We start from the raw sequence: 26,111 nt of genomic DNA, 5'->3' as shown, positions 1-26,111 counted from the left end.
TTGGGACATTTTACAATGTGAAAGGCACCTCATGGCTGTGGTGGTTGTTGTATCCCATTTCTCCTACTTTGTGATCTGCACAGAATGAGTGGTCTGCACAGTGATATCTTAAAGCAGAGCACTTAAACAGAGTGTTAAACTTGGAAATTTGGAGAGTGGGAATTTGGAGCGAAGGGGGTGTTACTTTTGCCTCCACATGATTGGTTGGTGAGTATTACAACTTTTGTTTCTCTAAGCTAGGCAGTGGCTTAAACTAAAGCTGGGGAACTATAACTAATACTTTATTACATTGTTGGCCCAGTAATTCCTGTCACAACGCGTGAGTAAGGACGGGGTACTCACGCGTGCGCCAGGAGGAATTGCCGGTTTTCAGCATGCACAGCGCATGCGCTGAAAACCGGCATTTCCTGTCCTCTGACCCAAGGGGTTAAGAGGCTGAACGCATGCGCGGTATTGGGCAGCGCGTGCGACTTGGATTTCCTGTGTTTTTACAGATTTGCGCATGTGTAAAGGGCTCCGGTTTTTACGCATTGAAAAACCACACGTAAGTACTTAGTTTTACAGGTAAGTGGTCTTTTAGTACAATTTAGAATTTTTTTTCCCCCCCCACAGGTTTATTATTTTTAAAGAATCTACAGTAAGGAAAGTTTAGTTTTAGACCCTATTTTTTAAAAATTTATTTTTTTCAAAAATTTGATTAATTGTTTAAAATAGTTTTTAAAAGTTATTCATAGTTAATTTAATTATTGGGATGCTTTTTAAAATTTTATTTAAAGTTTAAGTAGTGTTTTGGGGTGCCGTACTTTTCATGAGTTTGACAGTCTTTACTATCAAACTTATGAATGAAGTTTCCCCTCCCCTGATTGGCTGAACAGTGCTCACCTGATCCCAGCCGGCACATCGCACTAACTACGCCGCTGGGTCAGGTTAGCACAGCGTGCCGAGATCAGAACCGGGCCACTTACAGGAAATCCACTGCGGGCCAGGTTTCAGATGTCGGCGCGCCGGGTAAGTGCACATCAGGGGCTTGCACGCGCGGCAAGCCCCCGACACCAAGTTCTGGGCCAATAACTTAACTAGATAAACGAATTAATTAATAACTATAAATAATAGTTTGAATAGAAACTTTAAATTAATTCAGGCTATCAATAAGCAAATAAAGAGACTTGAGCTGGCAGGGCAGGCCATCTGTCGGGACTTTAGTATGTGGGAGTTTGTGGACAGCAAAACTGTCCCAGATTCCCACATCTGCAGAAAATGTCTCTGCCTTCAGTCACTCCGACTCAGTCATTGAGCTGGTGTGCGAGTTAGACACATTCCTAAACATAAGGGAGGGGGAGGAATCTCTGGATACTTCTATCCAGAAAATAGTCACACCCCAGAGGAAAGCACAGGTTCAGGAAAGGGAGGGTTTGGCTGTTAGGAGCCAGGTAGTGAGGACGTAGGAGGTTGTGAAGGAGGTCCCATAGACACTGGTCCTGTCTAACAGGTACAATGTATTTCGCTACCTGTGAGGACAAGGAGAAAGATTGCGGGGAGGACAGCCACAATGCAGAAGGCACCCTGGCTCAGGAGGCTGTCTAAGGGGAGGGGGGGGGTTGGTGAGAGAGAGCAGAGTAGAAATGTGGTAGTGATAGGGGATTTTATAATTAGGGGGATAGATAGCTGTAATGTATATACCTTTAAGGGGGGGGAACTACTTTTTACAGCTCATGTATACTGTAGTACCGGCAGTGACCACACCTGTATATAGCACTGAGTAGTAATCTGTACAGTTCAGTTCCAGAGTGAGCCACGTTGAGTAAACACCTGTTGTACCGTTCTCCTGCAGTGTTGTGTCTTACTACCGACGGACACAACATTGGTGACGAGGCAAATTCGATCCTACCTGCAACTCAGTAGATTGGAGGTCAAGGCCAGAGACATGGGCGTCGACCACGGGCAACCGCCCAGTCATCCAGCAGAGACTAGAGAATTGCGGGGGAGGCTGTTGAGAGCCAGGCTTGGCTTTCCAGTTGCGGTGGTCCAGCGAAACGGGCTGGCAACAGGTAGTGCGCAGACCCTTCCCGGACAGCGGCAGGCTAGAGCCCGACCGAGCGGCACAGCAAAGGGCCGAGCAGCGTCGACGGGAGAGAGAGAGGGCAGAGCGCACAGGGCGCAGCTGGTGTTCAAGGGCCGAGCAGCGTAGAGGAGAGGGAGAGAGACGCGCAGAAACCCGCGAGGCGCCGCCATTGCCACGAGAACCGCCGAGAGTGGCATTGGCAGCAGCGCAGGAGAAGCGCGCGAAACCTACAGGGTGCCGCCATTGCCATGAGGGCTGCCGAAAGCGGCGTTGGCAGCAGCGGGGGAGGAAGGAAAGCGCGGGAGACGCCATTTTAAGCCATATTAAACCACACCCAAAATGCCGAAGAGTGGCAGTATCACCGCATTTGACAATGAAGTCGAAGATTGGACTACATATGTTGAACGAATAGAGGTATACTGCAAGGCAAATGAGGTGTCAGATGACAAGAAAGCGCCGGTATTGTTAAATTTAATGGGTGCAAAGACGTATGGCTTATTACGAAATCTAGTAACCCCAGCGAAGCCAGTGGAAGAGTGTTTTGGAGACATAGTGACGATACTACAGAAACATTTAAACCCTACACCGCTGCCGATAGCAGAAAGATTCAAGTTTCACAAACGGAACCAGCATAAGGATGAAAGCAATGCTGAATATTTAACAGAACTGCGCAAACTATCGAAACACTGCCAGTTTGGAACGGGTCTGGCAGATACCTTAAGGGACAAGTTTGTGTGTGGGCTTCAAAGTGAAGGAACCCAGAAACGGCTTTTATCTGAAAAGGACCTTACGCTGGACAAGGCTTTCAGCATTGCGGTATCATATGAAGCAGCAGCACGGGGCGCTGCAGAGATACAACAGAGACTGCAAGAATATGGCACAAACGAAATGTCATACAGAACAGAGAAGTGCTACCGCTGCGGCAGAACAACACACGACCAGAATGATTGCTGGTTCAAAGACAAAGTGTGCAGACAGTGTGGAAAAGTAGGACACATAGCACGAGTCTGCAGGTCGGGAAAGAAAACCAGCAATAAGAAATCTCCAAAAGAAAAGTACAAGAAGGTACATAAGGTGACGGAGACCAGTTCAGACGAACAAAAGAGTGATACCGACTCCGAAAGCAGGGAGCTGAGTTGTCTGAAACTACATAATGTGATCAAAACGGAGGATCACCGAACCATTTGGGTCACTCTCAAGATAGCAGGAGTCCAGGTAAAAATGGAATTGGACACAGGATCAGCCCTAACAGTCATAAACCGACGGGACTACGAGCGGCTATTCTCACACATACCTTTGAGAGACACAAAAATTATTTTGAAGACGTACACGGGGCAAAAAGTCTACCCCAAAGGAAAAATAAGGGTGACCGTTATATATAACGGTAAGGAAACACCAAATCTAAACCTGTATGTATTGCAAGATGGAGGACCACCATTACTGGGACGTGAATGCATCCAGAAAATACAGCTGGATTGGCATTCCATACAAGCACTGACTGTGGCTGCCAAAAAGTCACACCTGGGCGACTGTCAAAGATCCTAACCGACGCGCAAGTGTTCCAGCAAGGACTCGGAACGCTAAAAGGCATGACAGCAACAATTAAAATCGAAGAAAACGCAAGCCCAAAATTTTTTAAGGCCAGACCGGTACCTTATGCGATCTGCCCAGCCGTCGAAGCAGAGCTGAAGAGTTTGGAACATTCAGGAGTACTGTCTAAGGTAGACTCGAGCGAGTGGGCTACACCGATCGTCCCTGTGATGAAAAAGTCGTTGAGCAGCACGCCTGGGGAACCAAGGAAGGTTCGCATCTGTGGGGACTTTAAGGTAACAGTGAACCCAGTCCTTCACACCGTGCAATATCCACTTCCGCGGATTGAAGATATTTTCTCCTCACTATCTGGAGGGAAACACTTCACTCAGATTGATCTGGCCCAGGCGTATCTGCAAATGGAGGTAGAAGAAGCATCAAAAAAATACCTCACAATCAACACCCATAAAGGTCTCTACCAATACAACCGGCTGGTATTCGGGGTAGCATCAGCTCCGGCTATTTGGCAAAGGGCAATGGAACAAGTCCTGCAAGGGATCCCAGGGATCCAGCGTTATTTGGACGACATCCTGGTCACGGGCGAAAATGATCACCTCGCCAACCTGGAGCAGGTGCTCACTAGATTGAAGGAATATGGGCTCCGAGCTAACCGCCCCAAATGCGAGTTTTTTAAAAAACAGATCTCGTATTGTGGCCACGTTATTGATAAAGAGGGGTTACATAAGTCCCCAGAAAAGATTGAGGCAGTAGTCAAGGCTCCAGCACCGGAAAACGTGTCACAACTGAGGTCGTTCCTCGGGCTGGTAAACTACTACCATAAGTTCTTGCCAAATTTGTCTACAATACTACACCCACTGAACACCCTACTGCAAACTGGAGTGCCATGGAAGTGGAGTGACGAATGTAAACGAGCTTTCCAGGAGAGCAAAACACTAATCACATCGAAAGAGGTATTGGCCCATTTCAACCCAGCACTACCAATTCGGTTGGCGTGTGATGCGTCACCCTATGGCATTGGAGCAGTGCTGTCGCACAAATTCTCGGACGGCTCAGAGAGGCCAATAGCCTTTGCGTCACGATCACGATCCTCAGCCAAGTGTAGCTATGCCCAGATTGACAGGGAGGCCCTCAGCCTAGTGTGGGGAGTGAAAAAGTTCGATCACTATCTGCACGGGCAGAAATTCACCTTGCTGACTGACCACCAGCCTCTTGTCTCCATTTTTAATCTGAAGAAGGGCGTTCCGGTGATGACTGCGCAACGACTACAAAGATGGTCACTCTTTCTAGGGGCGCACCACTATGAGATTGAATATAAGGGCACGAAACAGCATGGAAATGCTGATGGGCTATCACGCCTGCCACTGCCTACTGCGGAGGAAGCACCAGCAGTGGATCCTGTCGAAATATTTCATTCGACTATAGTTGAATACCTACCGGTAACTAACGCTCGTATAGAAAAGGAGTCCCGAAATGACCTGACACTGTCTCGGGTATATGATTTGACGGTGAAGGGATGGCCAGCACATGGCGACTCACTGCTGCCAGCATTCTCGACAAGGAGAGAACAGCTGTCAGTGTGCCGGGGGACATTGATGTGTGGATCCCGAGTGGTAATTCCACCCAAGTTAAGGGATAGAGTGCTCAATGAACTTCATGAGGGTCATCTGGGAGGGGTAAAAATGAAAAGCCTTGCCAGGGCTTATGTGTGGTGGCCGGGAATCGATAAACAAATCGAGGACCTGACCAAGAGCTGCTCAGGATGCCAGAAAGTCCAAAATGCACCACCACAGGCCCCTCTACACCTATGGGAGTGGCCCTCATCTCCATGACAATGGGTGCATATTGATTTTGCTGGTCCATTCATGGACTCAATGTTCTTAATAGCCGTGGATGCGCACTCGAAATGGCCTGAGGTCATCAAAATGTCCTCCACCACCACGGAGAAAACTATTGCAGTCCTACGGACCATTTTTGCCAGGAACGGCTCGCCAGAACAGATTTGCTCCGATAACGGACCACAGTTTGTGTCCGAAGAGTTCCGGAGGTTTATGAATAAGAATGGGGTAAGGCATTACACATCCGCCCCGTATCATCCAGCCACAAATGGATTGGCCGAGAGGTTCGTACAAACCTTTAAGAAGGCAATAAAGGCTATGTACAATGACAACATTCCGCTGCAGCATAAGGTGGACAATTTCCTGTTCGCCTACCGGAATGCAACGCATGCAGTCACCAACCAGGCCCCGGCCATGATGTTCTTTAACCGAAGGTTAAGATCTCGCCTGGATTTGCTCAGACCAAACGTACGAAGAGATGTTGAGAGTAAGCAATTCAAGCACATCCATGAGAAGCCAACAAGGAGCTTCAATATAGGGCAACCAGTCTTGGCCCGCGACTACCGAACAGAAAAATGGCAGCCAGGAACGATATGCACATGGCAGGGCCCACTAATGTACACAGTGGACGTTGGGGAGAACATCGTGAGACGCCATGCTGACCAGATCCTAGAGTCACAGGAACAAGTCAACCCCATGCCTCGCCCATACGTACCTGGTGAGGAACCAGATGTACAGGTCGCATCTACCCCAGAAACAGTAGCATCGGAAGCTGATGACCCAACTGATGACAGGGGGCCAGAATCGTCTCCGCACCAAGAGCGAGACACTCGGGAAAGGCGCTATCCAGAAAGGATCAGGAAGCCTCCCCAAAGACTGAATATATAAATGGACTATTTTCAGCTAACGTTGTATGTTAAAAGTGTCAATTGTAATTAGTTTGATATTTAATTGTTAAATGAGTGTTATGGTACTGTTAATCTAAAAGGGGAGGAATTGTAATGTATATACCTTTAAGGGGGGGAACTACTTTTTACAGCTCATGTATACTGTAGTACCGGCAGTGACCACACCTGTCTATAGCACTGAGTAGTAATCTGTACAGTTCAGTTCCAGAGTGAGTCACGTTGAGTAAACACCTGTTGTACCGTTTTCCTGCAGTCTTGTGTCTTACTACCGACGGACACAACAATAGCGTCCTCTGCAGCCATGAACGAGAATCCCGAAGGGTGTGTTGCCTACCCAGTGCCAGGGTAAGGGATACCCCGAGGCGGCTGGAGAGGAATTTTGAAAGGGAGGGGGTAAATCCAGTTGTCATGGTCCATGTCGGAACAAACGACATAGGTAGGAACAGGGAGGAGGTCCTGCTGAGGGAGTATCAGGATTTAGGAGCTAAATTTAAAAAGTAGGACCGAGGGTAATAATCTCTGGATTATTGCCCGAGTCACATGCAAATTGGCATAGATCAGGAGAATGAACATGTGGCTAAAGGGCTAGTGTGGGAAAGAGGGGTTCCTTTTCATGGGGCACTGGCACCAATACTTGGACAGGAAGGAGCTGTACCGATGGGATGGACTCCACCTGAACCAAGATGGGACCAGTGTCCTAGTGGAAAGGGTAAATAGGGAGTTGGCAAAGGCTTTAAACTAGTAAGCCGGGGGAGGGATCTACAAGAAAGGAAACCAGCCTAAATTTAAACAAAACAGGAAAGGAGAGCATAGGAAAGAATAAAGTAAGGGAGGACATTGATAGCCAGGGAATAAATAGAATTATAGAACAGTAGAAAGAGTGTATAAAAAGATGGTTAACAATAAAGTGAGAGGAACTGCTATTAAAAATGAGTTAAACTGTTTGTACAGCATTGCAGACAGTGTCCGTAATAAAACAGGGGAATTGGAAGCAATAATACGTTGCAAGGAACCAGATATAATAGGGATTACTGAGACATGGCTGCAGAAAAATAAGGACTGGGAATTAAACATTGCAGGGTATAACATATTTAGGATAGATAGAGAGGGAAAAAAGGGAAGGTGGAGTAGCTGTACTTATTAGGGATAACAATGACAGTGGGAAAATGTGAGCCATCAACAAGGCAAAAATAGAATCCATGTGGAGGCCATTGTTACAGTATCACATCGTTAAATGGAACTACTTTGGTATGGAACTACTTTGGTATGGTGTAGTTACATTGCTATGTGGCAGGGCACAGTGCAGCGTCGGACATCTTGTATCACTCCACACCATGCGGCAGCACAGAAACAAAGCAGAAATACAGCGAAGTAAAAGCAGTAACTAAAAGTGTCTGTTATTTATAGTATAAGAACACAAGGAGACACAACATGGTGGCAGTGGTATAAGTGAGTACAAATTGCGCTAAACGAACTACGAATAAGATGAAAAGTGATTTTATGAGCTGCTTGTGAGTGCCGGTATCTGTGTTGATCGAGATTGAATCGTAATGACTGTGCAAATGCAACCCCTCATGAACTGGGAAGCTGACGATATAGTAGAAGCATTCCGCAAGTTCAAACAGAAATGTGAGCTTACATTCAAAAGCTTCCTGAAGGGTACTACCAACGAGGAAAAGGTTAGTTACGTTCTGTTGTGGACAGGAGAAAAAGGCCTAGATTTGTATAATAGCTGGAGTTTGACTGAAGAGGAAAAAGAAAACCCTGCGACAATTTTTGATAAATTCAGCAACCATCTAGAGCCTAAATCCAATCACCGTATACACAGACACTTTTAGCTCATTTTAGTTACTGCTTTTACTTAGCTGTATTTCTGCTTTGTTTCTGTGCTGCCGCATGGTGCGGAGTGATACAAGATGTCCGACGCTGCACTGTGCACTGCCCGTGCACAGTGTGCCACATAGCAATATAACTACACCATACCAAAGTAGTTCCATTTAATGATGTGATACTACAACAATGTAACATCCATTAATATAAGGAGGCCATTAATATAAGATAGTCACCAAGAAATCAAATAGGGAATTCAGAAGGAACTTCTTTACCCAGAGAGTGGTGAGAATGTGGAACTCGCTACCACAGGGCGTGGTTGAAATGAATAGTGTAGATGCATTTAAGGGGAAGCTAGATAAGCATACAAGGGAGAAGGGAATAGAGGGTTATGCTGATAAGAGTTAGATGAGGAAAGACAGGAGGAGGCTCGAGTGGAGCATAAATGTCGGCATGGACTGGTTGGACCGAGTGACCTGTTTCTGTGCCGTATATCCCATGTAATCCTATGTACTTTGTGAAATGCTTTCGGATATTTTATGTTAAAGGCGCCACGTAAATTCAACTTTTTGTTGCCACTTTGTCGAGTGCTTTAAGCCATTTTAGTTCATTAGGAATGAAGATAAACAAAAAAGTTTAAGTAGCCCTAACACACATTGATGGTCACCAACATAGGAAATGAGACACCTATACCTGGGCTAGCAACAAGTAAAGAACTTGGTGTTGCTCAAGGATGATTTTTTTTATACAGTGCAAGAAGTATATAGACATGGGACTGAAGTGACAATTTTCCCTCTAGCTATCCTGGGTTTTTCCTCAAGTGCAATTTGTAGGATGTGTTTGAAAATAAACAGTCATGTCAAATAAACTGCCAGTCATTACTCAAACTGACAGCAACTTCTGGTGTCCACACATGCGCATTTAAACGCAGAAATCCAGAAGTTGCTGTCAGTGATTCCCTGCTCCTCCAAAAGTTGTGCAGTTGAAGTCGTCGCAGACAGAAATCTTTAGAAATCAATTGATTTGACATGAACTTTCATTTTTTACGCTCTAATCTTTCTGTAAACACCCCTGAAAGCGGTAAAACCTTGTTGAATGAGTTGTAACTGGGTTTTTAATGGCATTCCTAGTCATAACTATTGTGGCACAACATCTCTGGCCCTGAAAAACTAATTTTATATTTATGGAATGTAAAATTTCCCATTATAATAAAAATTCCATAGGTTTTCAATATAATAAAAAAATATTTTTTTAAATTTGCTTATGATATTTCAGCTTCTACCTTAATCCCGTGAGTATGTCCCAATCTTTATTTCACTCTCTGTAAAATTATTTTAAAAAGTGAACAATCAGTGCATTTTATTTCCTGGTTTGCTGTCGGTGAGAATTCTTCAGTATAATAGCTGCTTAGCCTGCTTGATGACATCACTGTTGCTGGACACTGGAAACCCCCTATAGGTGACACTAGAATGAAATTATCAGGGAAGGTGAAATCCACGCCACAGAGATTGCTAGATCTTCATGGGCAGCTTTCTTCAAGGTCAGCTGACTGCAAAATCTGGGCCAATATGTCTGGAATTCTATAAATTTACCAGATAGTAAACATGCAAAAAGTCACTAATTAAACATTAGAACCTTAATCCTAGGCAGCATGCAGATTGATGCCCCCTCTCCCTCCCCGCCCCCCCCCAACCCTGACCCCACATTCAGCACATCAAGCCACATCCACAATCCGGGATAATGTGTGAATAATGTTTTACGTATGTGGCAAAGGCACTGGATCTCAAATGTAAAGTCATTAGATAAAACATGCATTTGTTAAGTAATTACAAATAGCCAGCATATTAAATTGGTTAGTCAAAGCAGCAAAATCTTCAATGATATATAAATAAATTTGGTCCTCAACATTTTAAGTACTTCTTTGCCAAGTAATTAAAAGAGCAAGTTTACCCTCAATTTCTTCCTCATTTCTTCAGTGAAGTTCTGAAATGCAGCACTCATGTTTGGGTCACTCGAGTCTCCATCATCCAACTCCGAGAGTGACCTTTCAATTACTTGCACCGTCTCTTCTGGCTCTGGTCAACAAAATAAACTGTTCAGGATCCATACTTTGAATTCTCAATTCTCAGCTTCAACACTTCTCACAAATACAGTAGAGTATTCCACAAATTAAAAGCACAAGATTATGCAGCATCCATCTTGCAATAAGGATTAGTCTACATGGAATTTAGCTTTATATTTGACCTCATATTTCAACCCCACATGGAACACAACTCATCTCTCCATAATGCTAAAATGATTAAAATTTGAACAAATTCAACCTGAAAACCCAATGCAGTATTTCATCAAAATATTCACGTCTGTGCGTACAGCACATTTCACTGGAAGGCTAATCTATTAGATCATTTGCTCCAATACTTACTGAGAAACCATAAGATAAAAGGGACATTATGCTGACAAGAGTTCTCCAAATAAGGGGTTTATTAGCAATGTTTAAATTCCCACAGAAGCAACATGCAGGTGTCTTCACAAGCCAGAGATAATTTACCTTCAGCTTTCTGGTACTTCTCAGCTGATGTAAACAGCCTTTGTGGTTTATAATGCAGAAATGGAGTTAGCATAGCTTCATCTTGATCCATACAATTGCTGACACTGTTGGGTCCTTCTGAGGGAGTTTTTGCAGACTGTTGCACAGTGGCAGTATCATCTACACAGGCAAATGGAATTAGTATAAAACATTTATAATTTTTCCTTTCCCTTGTCATCAAGAGTGCAGAAGTGTAAAAGCTGAAGGTGAGCTTACATGCAGCTCATGTTCAATATCAGGAGGCAGTGACTCAGGGATGGTATAAGGAGGGTGAATGATAACTTAATAGCTGTGTGTGTCAAAAATGTGAGAGGTGAAACAGGATAAGAAGTTGATGACTTTTGAGACTAGCCTGATGGATGGAGATGACAGTCTCTATGTTCCAAAAGAAATGAAGGCATATAGGGGTTTAGTTTAACCAATCTAATGACAGATCGTGGGTAACCATGGAAGCTTGCTCAGTTGACTTAGGTGGTCGGGAAGAATTTCCCAGAACTCTGTGAAATTGGCCACTTTCCTCCTTCTTTGCCCTCCCCTGTATTTAGCATTACTAGCAGTTGAAGAGGTTGATGCATGAGGATGAAGTGTCAAATGAATAAGATCATAGATGGGCCTGATGGTCTTTTCTGGCTCTCTCCACACACAGCAAACTTGAGTCTGTGTTAATAGAGTAGAATATTGTGTTTAGAATTGGACAAAACAAGAATTGAGAGAAAGATTTTTTTTTTTTTTTTTTTTTTTTTTTAAAAGCCTATCTTCAGAACAGGCGCCTCTGAATTATTGATGGACTCGTTTATTTTGTTATCACTCTTGCACTGGACCATTTTACTTGGCTTGTGTAGATTTAATCCTATAGCTCAACAGTGTTGAGTAGAACTTTATTTTTCTCATTTCAGACTTTGCTGTTTGGGTAACTCATTCTGCTTTTCTTTGAGTTTGCTTGATCTATCTTACAGTACCCATTACCATTCACAAGTCCATAAGATAAATATGACCAAAACAGAACAAAATCCACAAGATATTGTCTGTCCACAGCAGGACTTCCTCTGACTTATACTCTATTGCTTTGGCTATATAGCTCAACATTCTATTTCCTTTGTCGATTCATTTTCTGTATTGGTTGGACATGTTGAGCATGGAGTCCACCAAAACCCTATGATTTCTCAACTTCATCCAATGGTTATTTCAACACCATTCACAGTATTAATGTTGCTCCCATATTCTTTATGTGCAGTACATTACATCTATCTATAATGCCTACTTATATATTTTATCCAAACTCATTTTTCTATTCCCCGAGCTGCCTCCTCAGAATCAACTGCTTTCCTCTAGCTTGGTATCTTCAAATCTGACCAATTGATCAATGTGTCAGCTTGAGACTGGAGCACAAAAATCTAGGCCAACACTCCACTGCAGTACCAAGGCTGCACTGTTGGAAGTGCCAATTTCAGATGAGAAGGTAAAGAGGCCTCGTCTGCCCTCTCAGGTGGACATAAAAGATCCCATGGCACTATTTTGATGAACAAGAGCATTCTCCCGGTGTCCTGGTCAATATTTATCCCTGAACCACATCACTAAAACAGATTATCTGGTCATCATCACATTACTGTTTGTGGGAGCTTGTTGTGCACAAATTGGCTGTTGTGTTTCCACATTACAACAGTGACTATACTTCAAAAATACTTAATTGGCTGCAGAGACATCATGAGGTCATGAAAGGCACTATATAAATGCAAGTCACTTTTTTTTATTTGTATTGACGTTCTGAATCCAAGTAATGATCAATGTTAGAAATAGTAGTGGTCTCAATACTGATTCCTCTGGCATCCCACTCAACACTTCCTCCAATTGCTCATTTCTCCCAGCTACTTGGCTGTGATCACATTGCATAGGTCTGGCTAGGGTTGTAGCATTCAGTTTTCTTGCTGTCTGTCCATTTTGGCTATGATAGGCCTCAGCATTCCGCCAGTTCTTGGCATAAAATTTTGCGGCAAAATGCTTACATTTTCTGCAATTCCTGCATAGCTGACCATAGGCGGAGCGTTTTTCTTCTCATTGTTCAAACTTATGCAGAAAGTTACGCAGCTGTATTTGTTGCTGTAATCTGCAATGTAACACAGGAGGAGGAGTAGGGGGAGAGACTAAGGGCGATTTGGGGATGTCACATCACTACAGCAGTTTGGGCCATGCAGATGATGAAACGTATAGCCAGGTGGCAAGGCTTCAGTAAGGGGCAGGCAGTCAAATCCATTACGTCAATGCAATGAGGCTCTGGATGGCAAGAACCTTGTTTGCAAGTGAATGGACATTCTGGAAGGAAATGCAGAGATACACGGTGATTATTGATCCATTCCAGGAGTTCACAGGGACAGTGGTTGGTGGGATAGCTTGACAGGAAGGAGCCAGTTGAGATCAGTCCTCAGTGGCCATGCTAAGCAGGAAGTTAGGCGAGAAAGGAAAATGGGGCAGTTAGGGTTGCTGCTCGTAAGGAGGCTGTGCCGGGTGCCATGACAGGTCCTTCAGAGAATGGCAAGAGAGGCAGAGAGAGAAGCTGGGGGCTTATCTAAAGGGAATTCAAGCCTGGGAAGGTGGCAGGAGCGTAGAAAGGCAGAGGAGTATTGATGGACTCTCCCGGAATGAAAACAAAAACAACTTAACTTTTATTTTCTCCCCCTGATTAATCACTGCAAGTTGCATATAGCTGCAGTTCTTTCCAGTATTTCTAAACCGGTGGCAAGACTTTTTCCACAATTTCTAACTGTTCTGGTGGTTTTAACTGTTCCGTAGCCATAGGTCTTTGACACAGTCCATTTTAAATTACTGTAAATTATTTTTTCTCCTTAATTTTATAATTCACTGCTGGCCAATTCTCAGGCCAGAGATGATGCACAGCCTTCTTCAATGTAAAATGATTTTTATAATTATGAACAGTGTTGTGTAATTCAGGTGTGCAGATGTCCAATACCAGCGAGACTATCCAGAAAAGTGTCTCAGTTTTGGGTTTGCACACTACGGCCAGTGCAAAGTGACAATGAACATGCATTTAAATGAACCTCCTGAGAAATTTTTGAAACTCAATTTTTAATCTGTTTAATGTTCAAAAACAAACAAGAAACAGTTGGCGCTCTGCAGAACTCCAGTTTCCCTCACCAGAGAGTGACAGAGCAGACAGTATAATTTGGGTTCGTCAGTCTTGCACCTGTAAACAGGTACCTACAGGATAATATACTTGTGCCCTAAATTTGAACTTCAGTATGCAAGCAGTATTTGGAAAATCTTTAAAGAACAAATCCCTGCAAACAGCAGTTAGATTATACATATCAAAAAAAAAATTCCATTTAACTCCAGATGGTTTAAAACTACTAATTTTACCCAACAACTCTGGTTCAGTGACAGAACCCTAGGGTACCTGATGTCTGCTCTTCATTTGCTGGGACCTGTCTTTTCATGGATATCCTCCCTGGAATCTTATCTGATGGTAGTGTCATTTTCTAGATTAACAAAATGTACCATTGTTAGACACACAGCAAAGACAGTAAGATGCAAGCACTGAACAAAGAAAGTGATGACATTTTCAATCAACTTGTTAATCAAATAGCCAGATATGTACACAAAATGGTTAACTCCTTTACCCAGAAACTTTGATTGTAATGTTCCGGTGTCCAGTGGCATTAGATTACTTAGAACCTATTATAATTGATTGCAGGTCTGCTCTGGAATCTTGCCTTCACATACGATAGCTGCAATTACACTTTAAAAAAAAAATTGTTCCTGGGATGTGGGCATCGCTGGCAAGGCCAACATTTATTGCCCATCCCCAATTGCCCTCAAGAAGGTGGTGGTGAGCCGCCTTCTTGAACTGCTACAGTTCGTGTGGTGAAGGTACTCCCACAGTGCTGTTAGGGAGGGAATTCCAGAATTTTGACCCAGCAACGATGAAGGATCGGCGATATACTTCCAAGTCAGGGTGGTGTGTGACTTGGAGGGGAACTTGGAGGTGGTGGTGTTCCCATGCGCCTGCTGCCCTTGTCCTTCTAGGTGGGAGGCGCTGCTGAAGAAGCCTTGGCGAGTGCTGCAGTGCATCTTGTAGATGGTACACACTGCAACCATGGTGCGCTGGTGGCGGAGGGAGTGAATGTTTAAGGTGGTGGATGGGTTGCCAGATGGGTTGCCAATCAAGCGGGCTGCTATGTCCTTGTGGTGGAACATGGCGATTTTGAGCTCTCAGCAGTCTTATTTTTTTTTTTTTTATTATTAAGCAAGCCAAAACATTTAGCAAAGTAACAGATCTAACTTCAGGATTTTCAGCTTTAGCTAAACAATTTCAATAGGAATATCAAAATGCACAGATCCAGAAAAGACCATGTTGGTCCATCAGGCCAACCCAGAATAGCTTCTAATTTAATAGAGCAATTAACCTGTCTATTTTAAACATTGTTATAGTTCAGACTTTTCCCAATATTTTGCCACACATTTAGCATTTACAAGGTGGTTTGCATAAGCAGACAAGAGTCTGCTATAAATAGAAAACTGCACCCTTATACAAGACTTGTATGGGAAAGCCTGCCCGAGTCCAACAGTTAACGCCTAATCATGGAATATTACTCGATCACGTGGGATGCCCACCATGCTCGCTTTTTGCTGCCAAAAGACAAAAAAAACCACCATAAGACCAGTGCATATAGGCCAAGGTCTGGGGAAACAGAAAGGGAGTGGGACTAAGTGGACAGTTCTGAGAGCTGGTACAGGTGTAACAGGCTGATTGGCTTCTGTGCATTGTGAAATTCCATGATCCACCTTATAGGTTGGTTGATATAGAGCATAACACTTAAAATTATAAATTAGTCCGCAAGAGATCAACATACTCTTTTTAGAATATGGTTGTTAGCGGACTACTGGATAAAAATGTTTCATAGATGTGACATGTCCCAAGGTCATGTCATTGTTTAAAAAAAGGTAAAGAGTAGAAATTAATTTAATATATTAATATTCTGTAAAAATTAAAAGGAAAGTTATGTTCAACCTTAAGATGCCTGACTAGTATCAGTTCTAGATATATCTTTTGATCTTGTTGTTCAGGCAGATTTGATGTGTGAATTGAACCAAGGCAATCTCATTTTGGAGATCATTCAACGTGGAACAGAGGTGGTCAAACTGGCAATCAATCTAGATATTGCAAGACACGCTTTTTCTGTCTACATTGAATTTTTTCTATACTCCAGGCAAATCGATGACACAATCAGACATTAAACCGCTGGCAGGAAGTCTGAGAAACTTGTGAGCCACAAGACCGTATCGAAGGGTTGTGCAGTAGAGAGATTTTCTACAATCACTGAAGAAAAATAGTGCAACTTCACAAAGCCTGGCAGTTTAGTGCCATCACTGTGGAAGAATTGTACTTTTCTGCATGTACTTTTCTTGGTAACATTGCTGTAAATAAATCTAGTAACTATTTGGAGCCTGAAACAAACTAAAAACGGTGATGCACTGATATTTCAGTCTTCCAGAATGACTTGGAGCAAGTAAAGGTGCAGAGAACACTGGCAATCAAGGGTTGGTGAGAATCCTAAAAGTATGAGATTTCTGTAGGGGTGATGAAGTCCCTATGTGTAGGGGTGCAGTAAAATGGCAGAGAGAGAAATGGCTCACTAAAATACCCTAACGTTATATCACATGCCTTCACAATGCGATATTATATATGCTCGATGCAAACTTCCAGTTCATCCAGAGTTCAGACCTTTGTCAGGACCTGAAGACTACAGAAAAATTTTGGGGTGTTCTTATTCAGTCCTAGGGCCTCCAAAAATCAGCACTGTAAATGGCTCATAAACAAAAGGTTTAATCATTTAGGAACATTTGCATTGAATACTTATGAGAAAGTATTCACATGGCCTGTATAATACTCTAACATACAACTCACTTACACCCAGAAAAAGCCTCCTGATAATTTTCAAATCAACCGAAGTGCCCTGGGTCCTGTGAACAATCTCTCTCCTATCCTCCATCTTGAAACCAAATGAGAGGGCCCAACTTCCATTTTACCTCCAACTGTTTTAAAATGCTGACAGTTGGAAATTTCCCAACTGTCACAAGGTTAGTTAAAATAGCAGACAAATGATATTTTTTACAAATATGTTAAGCATTCAGGAGTTAATATTTGCAGAGTATAATTTCATGGCCAAAGTACTTAAAGAACAAACTTCCGTTTAGATGGAACCTGTCTTGTCCTCAGTACCATCCTAAAGTCCTTTACAGATATTGGATTATTTTTAAAGTACAGTCACAGTTATATAAACAAATGTGGCAGTCAATTTACCGACAGCATGATCCTACTAACAGGTGAGAGAAACAAACATGTTCAGTGGTGTTGGTTGATGCATATAACTTCTATTAATTAGAACATTGCTCACTACACATCCTATTACATAGAATTTATAGCACAGGTCATTTGGTCCAACTGGCCTATGCTGGTGTTTATGCTCCACATGAGCCTCCACCTACCCCTCTTCATCTGTAATGTAAAAAGAAATAGTAATGTACTCTACAGACACAAATAACAAAGAAAAATTAGGATAGGGACACACATGATAAACTCACAGGTAATGACAGCGAAATGGCAGAAATATTAAAGCGTTACTTTGCCTTGACATTTACCAAGGAGACTAACAAGATGGACAAGACATTAGCAGAGATCAAAAAGATATTAAGACATTTAAGATGGAAAGGGGGGGGGGGGGGGGAAAGAGAAGAGATAATTGATAAACTAATCAAACTTAGAGAGGATAAAACCACTAGTCTGGATGGATTGCATGTGCACATATTAAAGGTCAGCGAAGTGATACCAGAGGCACTAGTACATATATATAAAAATTCATTAGAAAATGGAATATTGCCAGTGGACTGGTGGACAGATAATGTGAATCCTTTATTTAAAAAGTGAGGTAGAACAAGTCCAGGGAATTATAGGCCAATTAGCTTAACGTCAGTGGTAGAAAAGGTAATGGAATCCTTACTCAAAGATGTAACCGAAAAACATCTAGAAATTGAAAATATAATATAGTTAGCATGGATTTCAAAAGGGAAGGTCATGCTTGACCAACCTTATTGAATTCTTTGAAGAAGTAACAGAAAGGATAATGCAGTAGACTTAATATATTTGAATTTTTCAAAAGCCTTCGGTAAGGTATAACACAGCAGACTCATGACTAAGGTCAGAACATGTGGAGAATGGATAGCAAGCTGACTACAAAACAGAAGAGAGACTAGGGGTTAAAGGTGGTTACTTAGACTGACAAAGGTGGGAAGTAGTGTTTCACAAGGATCCATACTGGAACCACTGTTAACAGTTTACATAAACAATTTGGACTTGGAAATTGGAAATACAATTTCAAAATGTGCAGACCACACCAAATTGGGGGGTGTAGTTAATATAAAGGAGCACTGCGACAAACACAAGACAAGACATTAATAAACTTGCAGAATGGGTGTGTAAGTGGTAAATAAACTTCAATATAGATCCGTGTGAGGTGATACATTTTGGTAGGAAGAATAAGGAGACCACATGCTCCTTGGAAAATAAGCGTCTAAATGGGGTAGAGGAGAACAGTCTGGGGGTATAGATACACAAATCACTAGGATTTACTAGGAGACCACCAGAACTAAGAGGTTATACCTCTCAGGAAAGATTGAACAGACTGGGGCTTTTTTCTCTAGGAAAAAGACCGAGGAGTGAACTGATAGCGGTCTTTAAGGTTATGAAAGGGTTTGATAGGGTAGACGTAGAGAAGATGTTTCCACTTGCAGGGAAGATCAGAACTAGGGGCTATAAATAAGACAGTCATTAATAAATCCACTAGGGAATTCAGGAGAAACTTCTTTACCCAGAGAGTGGTTAGAATGTGGAACTTGCTAACGCAAGTAGTTGAGGCAACTAGCATAGATGCATTTAAGGGGAAGCTAGATTAAGACAGAAGGGAGAAAGAAATAGAAAGATATGTTGCTGGGGTTAGATGAAGAAGGGTGGGAGAAGGAGTGTGTGGAGCATAAACACTGGCATGGACCTGCTGTTCTGAATGGCCTGTTTCTGTGCTGCAAATACTATGTAACCTTATCAGCATATTAGTCTATTCCTTGGTCCCCGATATGCTTATTTAGCTTCCCTTTAAATGCAACTATGCTATTCCCCTCAACTATTCCTTCTGGTAGCGAGTTCCACATTCTTGGCTCAGTGCCAGGAAGCAAAGGGTAATGGTCATTGGGTGTTTGTGATGGAAGGCTGTTTCCAGCGGTGTACCACTTGTCTCAGTACTTGGTCCCTTGCTTTTTGTGGTATATATCAATAATTTAGACTTCAATGTAGGGGGCACGATTAAGAAGTTTGCAGATGATAGAAAAATTGGCCGTGTGGTTGATAGTGAGGACAACAGCTGTAGACTGCAAGATGATATCAATGGACTGGTCAGGTGGGCAGAAAAGTGGGAACTGGAATTTAAACCAGAGAAGTGTGAAGTAATGCATTTGGGGAGGGCTAACAAGGCAAGGAATACACAATAAATGGTAGGACACTGAGAAGTGTAGAGGAACAGAGGGACCTTGGAGTGCATGTCCACAGATCCTTGAAGGTAGCAGGATAGGTAGATGGTTAAGGTGGCATATGGGATACTTTCTTTTATTAGCCAAGGCATAGAATATAAGAGAAGGGAGGTTATGCTTAAACTGTATAAGACACTAGTTAGGCCACAGCTAGAGTACTGCGTACAATTCTGGTCACCACATTAGAGGAAAGATGTGATTGCACTAGAGAAGGCACAGATGAGATTTACGAGGATGCTGCCAGGACTGGAGAATTTTAGCTATGAGGAAAGATTAGATAAGCTGGGGTTGTTTTCTTCGGAACAGAGGAGGTTGAGCGGAGACTTGATTGAGGTGTATAAAATTATGAAGGGCCGAGATAGAGTGGTTAGGAAGAACCTATTTCCCTTAGAAGAGGTCAATAACCAAGGGGCATAGATTTAAGTAAGTGGTAGAAGGATTAAAGGGAAGCTGAGGAGAAATCTTTTCACCCAGAGGGTGGTGGGGGTCTGGAACTCACTGCCTGAAAGGGTGGTAAAGGCGCAAACCCAAATCACATTTAAAAAGTACTTGGATATGCACTTGAAGGTCATAACCTAGAAGGCTACGGACAAAGAGCTGGAAAGTGGGATTAGGCTTGATTGCTCTTTTTTGGGCCGCACAGACATGATGGGCCAAATAGCCTCCTTCTGTGCTGTAAATTTCAATGATTCTTACTACTCTTTGGATAAAGAAGTTTCGCTTAATTTTTAATAATAATTCCCAAGAGTGACCCTCAAGCAAGACATTGGTTGGGATTGTGGCCTTCAATGAGCTGTTACGTTAGTCATCCAGTTAACCCAAGGACACTGTTAAGTCCAACCTTTGTTTGATCATGTTGTACATCATGACCCATAATGGTGAGTAAAAGACAGTAATAACTCAATAGAACAAAGTACTTTGGATTAATTATAACTTGTGCCATTCAGTGTCAAATAGGTCATTAAACAGCCATTACTTCAGGTAGGCAATTACTTAATACAAATAATTGATGTTCAAATACATATATATGTTTCAATCAAGTATTTTAAAACTTGCATGTAAATTTTTTATAGCTACAAATTTGAAATTTGCAGATATCCATTGTCAGCGATTCAGGCACATTGATGAGACCACATTTAGGAGGAGATGAATGTTGTTGAAGCACCACTGCTCAGCCTACTTGTCCAATTGGAGTTTAAGATCAGCAACAGGTAATTCAGTGATGTTTCACATTGAATCTGTACTGTGAATCCAAGTTTAGATATTTACTGTCTTCATTCTACGGTTTAATAATTTAGTGAACTAAAATCAGTAATACTTTAGATTTCATACCCATTGCTGTTCATTTTCTGCATTCCTTCCCTTTCTGCCATTTTTCGCCTCGAAGAGCACTCTCCCCTGTTGTTAGGTGCAAGCACCAGTTGTTTCTCCATTGCCTCACTCAAGGATCCATTATTCACGTGTGAAGATAGACAGTGAGCATTTGCAGGTTATTCATTCACAGGGAACTGCAGCCCAAACCTGTCCTCATGCACACTTCTAACAGGAGCCATCAGGGGCAGAAACCCCCAAATCAACTTTCCCCTCAACACAGGGTTGCTGAGGCAAATTACAGCACCTCTCCTGTAACCCTGGCTGAGATCCACTAACTCCGTACACACTGGTTACTGAATCGAAGCATAATCATCAAAGCAGCTGAACTCTGGAAGGAATGTGTCAATTTTCCTTTTGCTCAGTGTGTAGTCAATGAGTTAACGACATTGAACAAACCACACATGTTAATACACAGGCCAACACCATTACCAATATAGCCCCAGGAAACTAACAAGGGTTTTAATGTTTGAAGAAAATAATGCCCAGAATACAGATTCTTACCTGTAGTGTAGCTGGTGGAGTGAGCAGCCATGTCTCCATTTCCAGATTTTTTCTGATTGAAAAACCATCAGCTGGAGAAAGATACAAAAAAAAGACACTCTAGCACCACCAGAGAACAGTTAAAAAACATTACAGTTCTTGATTTTCATACCCATAGCACTGACTTTTAGAGGTTCTATTGTGACCCAGCTGCCCTTCAGTACCTTCACCTCAACCTCAACCTAGACAGCAATCGTTAGCAGGCCATCTCATTACAGAAAGTATTAGTCAAGTCTGATTTGGCCCTCGCTCAATAACCAAACTCATGCTTTCTAGTCAGGGGCGGTTTAACGCACGGGCGTCTGGGCCCTGTGCAAATATGAAACCCTCTGTAAAAATAACCAGAACAAAAAAGCTTCATGTAACTGCTGGATCAAAATATTCTAGCATTTAAAAATAGTGTCAGAAAGGGGAGTGCAGTTTTAAACATTCTATGAGCCTACTTCTTCCCATATTTACTACATGCTAGTGTTTTCATAGATTTGGGGAGGGGGAAATTTCAGTAAGGTACTGCAGAGAGACTCAATGTTCTTGGTGCGCAGAGCATCAAGGATTTTTTATCCAGCATCGCACCACCACACGAATGCCGCGAATATGCAGTCTCCAGAAAATACGGGAACGGTAGCATAGTGGTAATGTTACTGGACTAGTAATCCAGAGGCCTGGACTAATGACCCAGAGACATGAGTTCAAGTCCCACCACGGCAGCTGGGGAATTCAGTTAATTAAATAAATCTGGAATAAAAAGCTAGTATCGGTAATGGTAACCATGAAACTATCGGATTGTCGTAAAAACCCATCTGGTTCACTAATGTCCTGTAGGGAAGGAAATCGGCCGTCCTTACCCGGTCTGGCCTATATGTGACTCCAGACCCACAGCAAATGTGGTCGACTCTTAACTGCCCTCTGAAATGGCCGAGCGAGCCACTACGAAACACAATAATAAAAAAACCGGGACGGACCACCCAGCATCGACCTCTGCACCGGCTACAGACACAACAACGGCACACCTAGCCCAGTCAACCCTGCAAAATCCTCAACATCTGGGGACTTGTGCCAAAATTGGGAGAGCTATCCCACAGACTAATCAAGCAACAGCCTGACATAGTCACACTCACAGAATCATACCTTTCAGCCAATGTCCCAAACTCCTCCATCACCATGGGCAAGGAAACCTCCTGCCAATTACCACCTACCACCACATACCTCAGCTGATGAATCACCAGTTGGAAGATGCACTGAGAGTATCTGGGTGGGGGACTTCAATGTTCATCATCAAGAGTGGCTCCACTATTGACCCAGTTGGTCGAGTCCTGAAGGACATCGTTGCCAGTCTGGGCCTGTGACAAGTGGTGAGGGAAACAACACGAGGGAAAAACCTACTTGACCTCATCCTCACCTGTCTCCGATGCATCAGTCCATGATAGCATTGGTAGCAGTGAACACCACACGGTCATTGTGGAAGTCCCGCCTTCACACCGAGGACACCCTCCATTGTGTTGTGTGGCACTACCACCGTGCTAAATGGGATAGATTCAGAAAAGATCTAGCAGCTCAAAACTGGGCATCCATGAGGCGCTGTGGGCCATCAGCAGCAGCAGAATTGTATTCCACCACGATCTGCAACCTCATGGCCCAGCATATCCCTCACTCTACCATTACCATCAAGCCAGATGAACAATCCTGCTTCAATAAGGAGTGTAGAAGAGCATGCCAGACACAGCACCAGGCGTACCTAAAAATGAGGTGCTAACCTGGGGAAGCTGCAACACAGGACTACATGCATGCTAACAAGCAGAAGCAGCATGCTATAGACAGGGCTAAGCGATCCCACAATCGACAGATCAGATCAAAGCTCTGTAGACCTGCCACATCCAGTCGTGAATGGTGATGGACCATTAAACAACTAACGCGAGGAGGAGGCTCCATGAATATCTCCACCTCACTGATGGCAGAGCCCAGCATGCGAGTGCAAAAGACAAGGCTGAACCGTTTGCAACCATCTTCAGCCAGAAGTGTCGAGTGGATGATCCATCTCGGCCTCCTCCTGAGGTCCCCACCATCACAGAAGCCAGTCTTCAGCCAATTCGATTCACTCCACATGGTAACAAGAAACGGTTGAGCGCACTAGATACAGAAAGGCTATGGGCCCCGACAGCATCCCGGCAGTCGTGCGGAAGACTTGTGCTCCAGAACTAGCCGCACCTCTAGCCAAGCTGTTCCAGTACAGCTACAACACTGGCATCTATCCGACAATGTGGAAAACTGCCCAGGTATGTCCTGTCCACAAAAAGCAGGACTGAAGCCAATCTGGCCAATTACCGCCCCATCAGTCTACACTCAATCATCAGCAAAGTGATGGAAGGAGTAATTGACAGTGCTATCAAGCAGCACTTACTCACTAATAACCTGCTCACTGATGCCCAGTTTGGGATCCACCAAGACCACTCGGCTCCCGACCTCATTACAGCCTTGGTCCAAACATGGACAAAGGAGTTGAATTTCAGAGAAGAGGCAAGAGTGACAGCCCTCAAGTAACTGATATCAAGGCAGCATTTGACAGAGTGTGGCATCAAGGAGCCCTAGTAAAACTGAAGTCAATGGAAATCAGGGGGAAAAGTCTCCACTGGCTGGAGTCATACCTAGCACAAAGGAATATGGTTGGTGGTCAAACATCACAGCCCCAGGACATCACTGCAGGGGTTCCTCAGGGCAGTGTCCTCGGCCCAACCATCTCCAGCTGCTTCATTAATGACCTTCCCGCCACCATAAGGACAAAAATTGGGATGTTTGCTGATGACTGCACAGTGTTCAGTGCCATTCGCAACTCCTCAGATAATGAAGCAGTCCATGCTTGCATGCAACAAGACCTGGACGATGTTCAGACTTGGGCTGACAAGAGGCAGGTAACATTCGCACCACACAAGTGCCAGGCAATGACTATTACCAACAAGTGAGAGTCTAACCACCACCCCTCGACATTCAACGGCATTACCATCGCCAAATCCCCCAACATCAACATCCTGGGGGTCACCATTGACCAGAAACTTAACTGGACCAGCCACATAAATACTGTGGCAACAAGAGGATCAGAGGCTAGGTATTCTGCGGCAAGTGTCGCACCTCCTGACTCCTCAAAGCCTTTCTACCATCTACAAGGCACAAGTAAGGTGTGTGATGGAATACTCTCCACTTGCCTGGATGAGTGCAGCTACAACAGCGCTCTAGAAGCTCGACACCATCCAGGACAAAGCAGCCCACTTGATTGGCACCCTATCCACCACCTTAAAAAACATTCACTCCGTCCACCACTGGTGTACCTTGGCTGCAGTGTGTGCCATCTACAAGATGCACAGCAGCAACTCGCCAAGGCTTCTTCGGCAGCAACTCCCAAACCCGCGACCTCTTCCACCTAGAAGGACAAGGGCAGCAGACGCATGGAAACACCACCACCTCCCAAGTTCCCCTCCAAGTCACACACCATCCTGACTTGGAAGTATATTGCCTTCCTTCATTGTCGCTGGGGCAAAATCCTGGAACTCCCTCCCTAACAGCACTGTGGGAGTACCTTCACCGCACGGACTGCAGCGGTTCAAGAAGGCAGCTCACCACCACCTTCTCAAGGGTAACTAGGGATGGGCATTAAATGCTGGCCTTGCCAGTGACACCCAGATCCGATGAACAAATAAAAAACACCAACCGCTACACCAGCAAAGACATGCCGATCCAGGCCGACTTGAACAACCTACCACCAACCCGTCTCAAATCTAGAAGGCCATTTTGGACCGTCGCTGAAGCCCTTGGCAACGATCTCCCCTCAGCCTTGATGACCGATGGTGAAATGCTTGGAAGAACTGTGACAGACGGAATGGATTCTTTAGAGGACCCCACAGTACAACCTGAAGGCTCAAACCTTCCTCACAAACAGTGGACAACCATCAACCGCCAATTCTAGAGTCCCTGCGGCTGCTGCCTAATTGAGATCAACTAATTCAGTGCCATGTGTTACTGAACAACTATAAATGATACAATGGACAATTGTTTAATATACAATATTCACTTTTCAATGTTACAATTATTTCTCTTAGCGATAGGAATATGTACAGCCAATTGTAGACTATTATTTTTCTTTCAAACCAGAAGGTCGTTATGTTTGACATACACCACAAACGTCGACTTCGATTGAAAGAATGAGGATAGAATCTTTAAAAGTTTAACAAAGGAGGCAGCCCATTGTGCCGCTGCTAGCTCCACTATCTAATCCCATATTCCATTCTTTACCCATACTCTTTAAATAATGATCTTTTTTGTGGTTATTTAATTTCCTTTTAAATGTGATTTACTCGGCTTCAATAACCTCAAGCTAATATGTTGCATGCTTGCAAAAAATCTTTTAACCTCCCTTTCATGTTTCTAGTGCTAATCCAAAATTTGTACTCTTGTTATCTATTCTCCATATAAATAATGTGGAAATAATCTTTTGGTACCTGCCCTCTCAAACCCTTCCATCATTTTGAGCACTATTAGATCCCAACTTCACCTTTCGACTGCAGTGAATGCAGCCCTAGTTCTTCCAAGTTTTAATTATAACCTCTCAATCTTGGTATCATTCTAGCACATTAAAAAAAATCTTTTTCTACCCTTCTCCCTTGCTTTTTCAGCCTCTGTATAAATAGGTGCCATCTCCCTATGCCTTTGAGAGTATGATCACGAGCCTCGCTATCCAGGCAAGCTTTCAGTAACATGTTCAACAATATAAACAGAACAATGAAATTATTTTTCACTACAGGAATTATCCTACATAGGTCCTCTTCCTCCAGTTTCAAAAGGCA

The 26,111-nt window shown here is 43.4% G+C and overlaps 1 protein-coding gene across 3 annotated transcripts in view; it reads right to left on the bottom strand.

Moving 5' to 3' along the window:
• Positions 1–26,111, bottom strand: part of sycp2l (synaptonemal complex protein 2-like) — a 291,748-nt gene that overhangs the window by 29,897 nt on the left and 235,740 nt on the right. For all 3 annotated transcript variants that reach the window (XM_085988796.1, XM_085988797.1, XM_085988798.1), the window contains 4 exons: positions 21,241–21,311; positions 14,183–14,264; positions 10,735–10,893; positions 10,137–10,261 (listed from right to left, as the gene is read on the bottom strand). In XM_085988796.1, the coding sequence (XP_085844922.1) occupies positions 10,137–10,261; positions 10,735–10,893; positions 14,183–14,264; positions 21,241–21,311 (437 nt within the window). The remainder of the gene's footprint in view (positions 1–10,136; positions 10,262–10,734; positions 10,894–14,182; positions 14,265–21,240; positions 21,312–26,111) is intronic.

Source organism: Somniosus microcephalus, chromosome 5, assembly GCF_052327205.1.
Source record: "Somniosus microcephalus isolate GS21.2 chromosome 5, FLI_Smic_1.0, whole genome shotgun sequence".
NCBI lineage: Eukaryota > Metazoa > Chordata > Chondrichthyes > Squaliformes > Somniosidae > Somniosus > Somniosus microcephalus.
The sequence above is the reverse complement of the archived record's forward strand: the minus strand, read 5'-3'. Positions and strand labels throughout refer to the sequence as shown.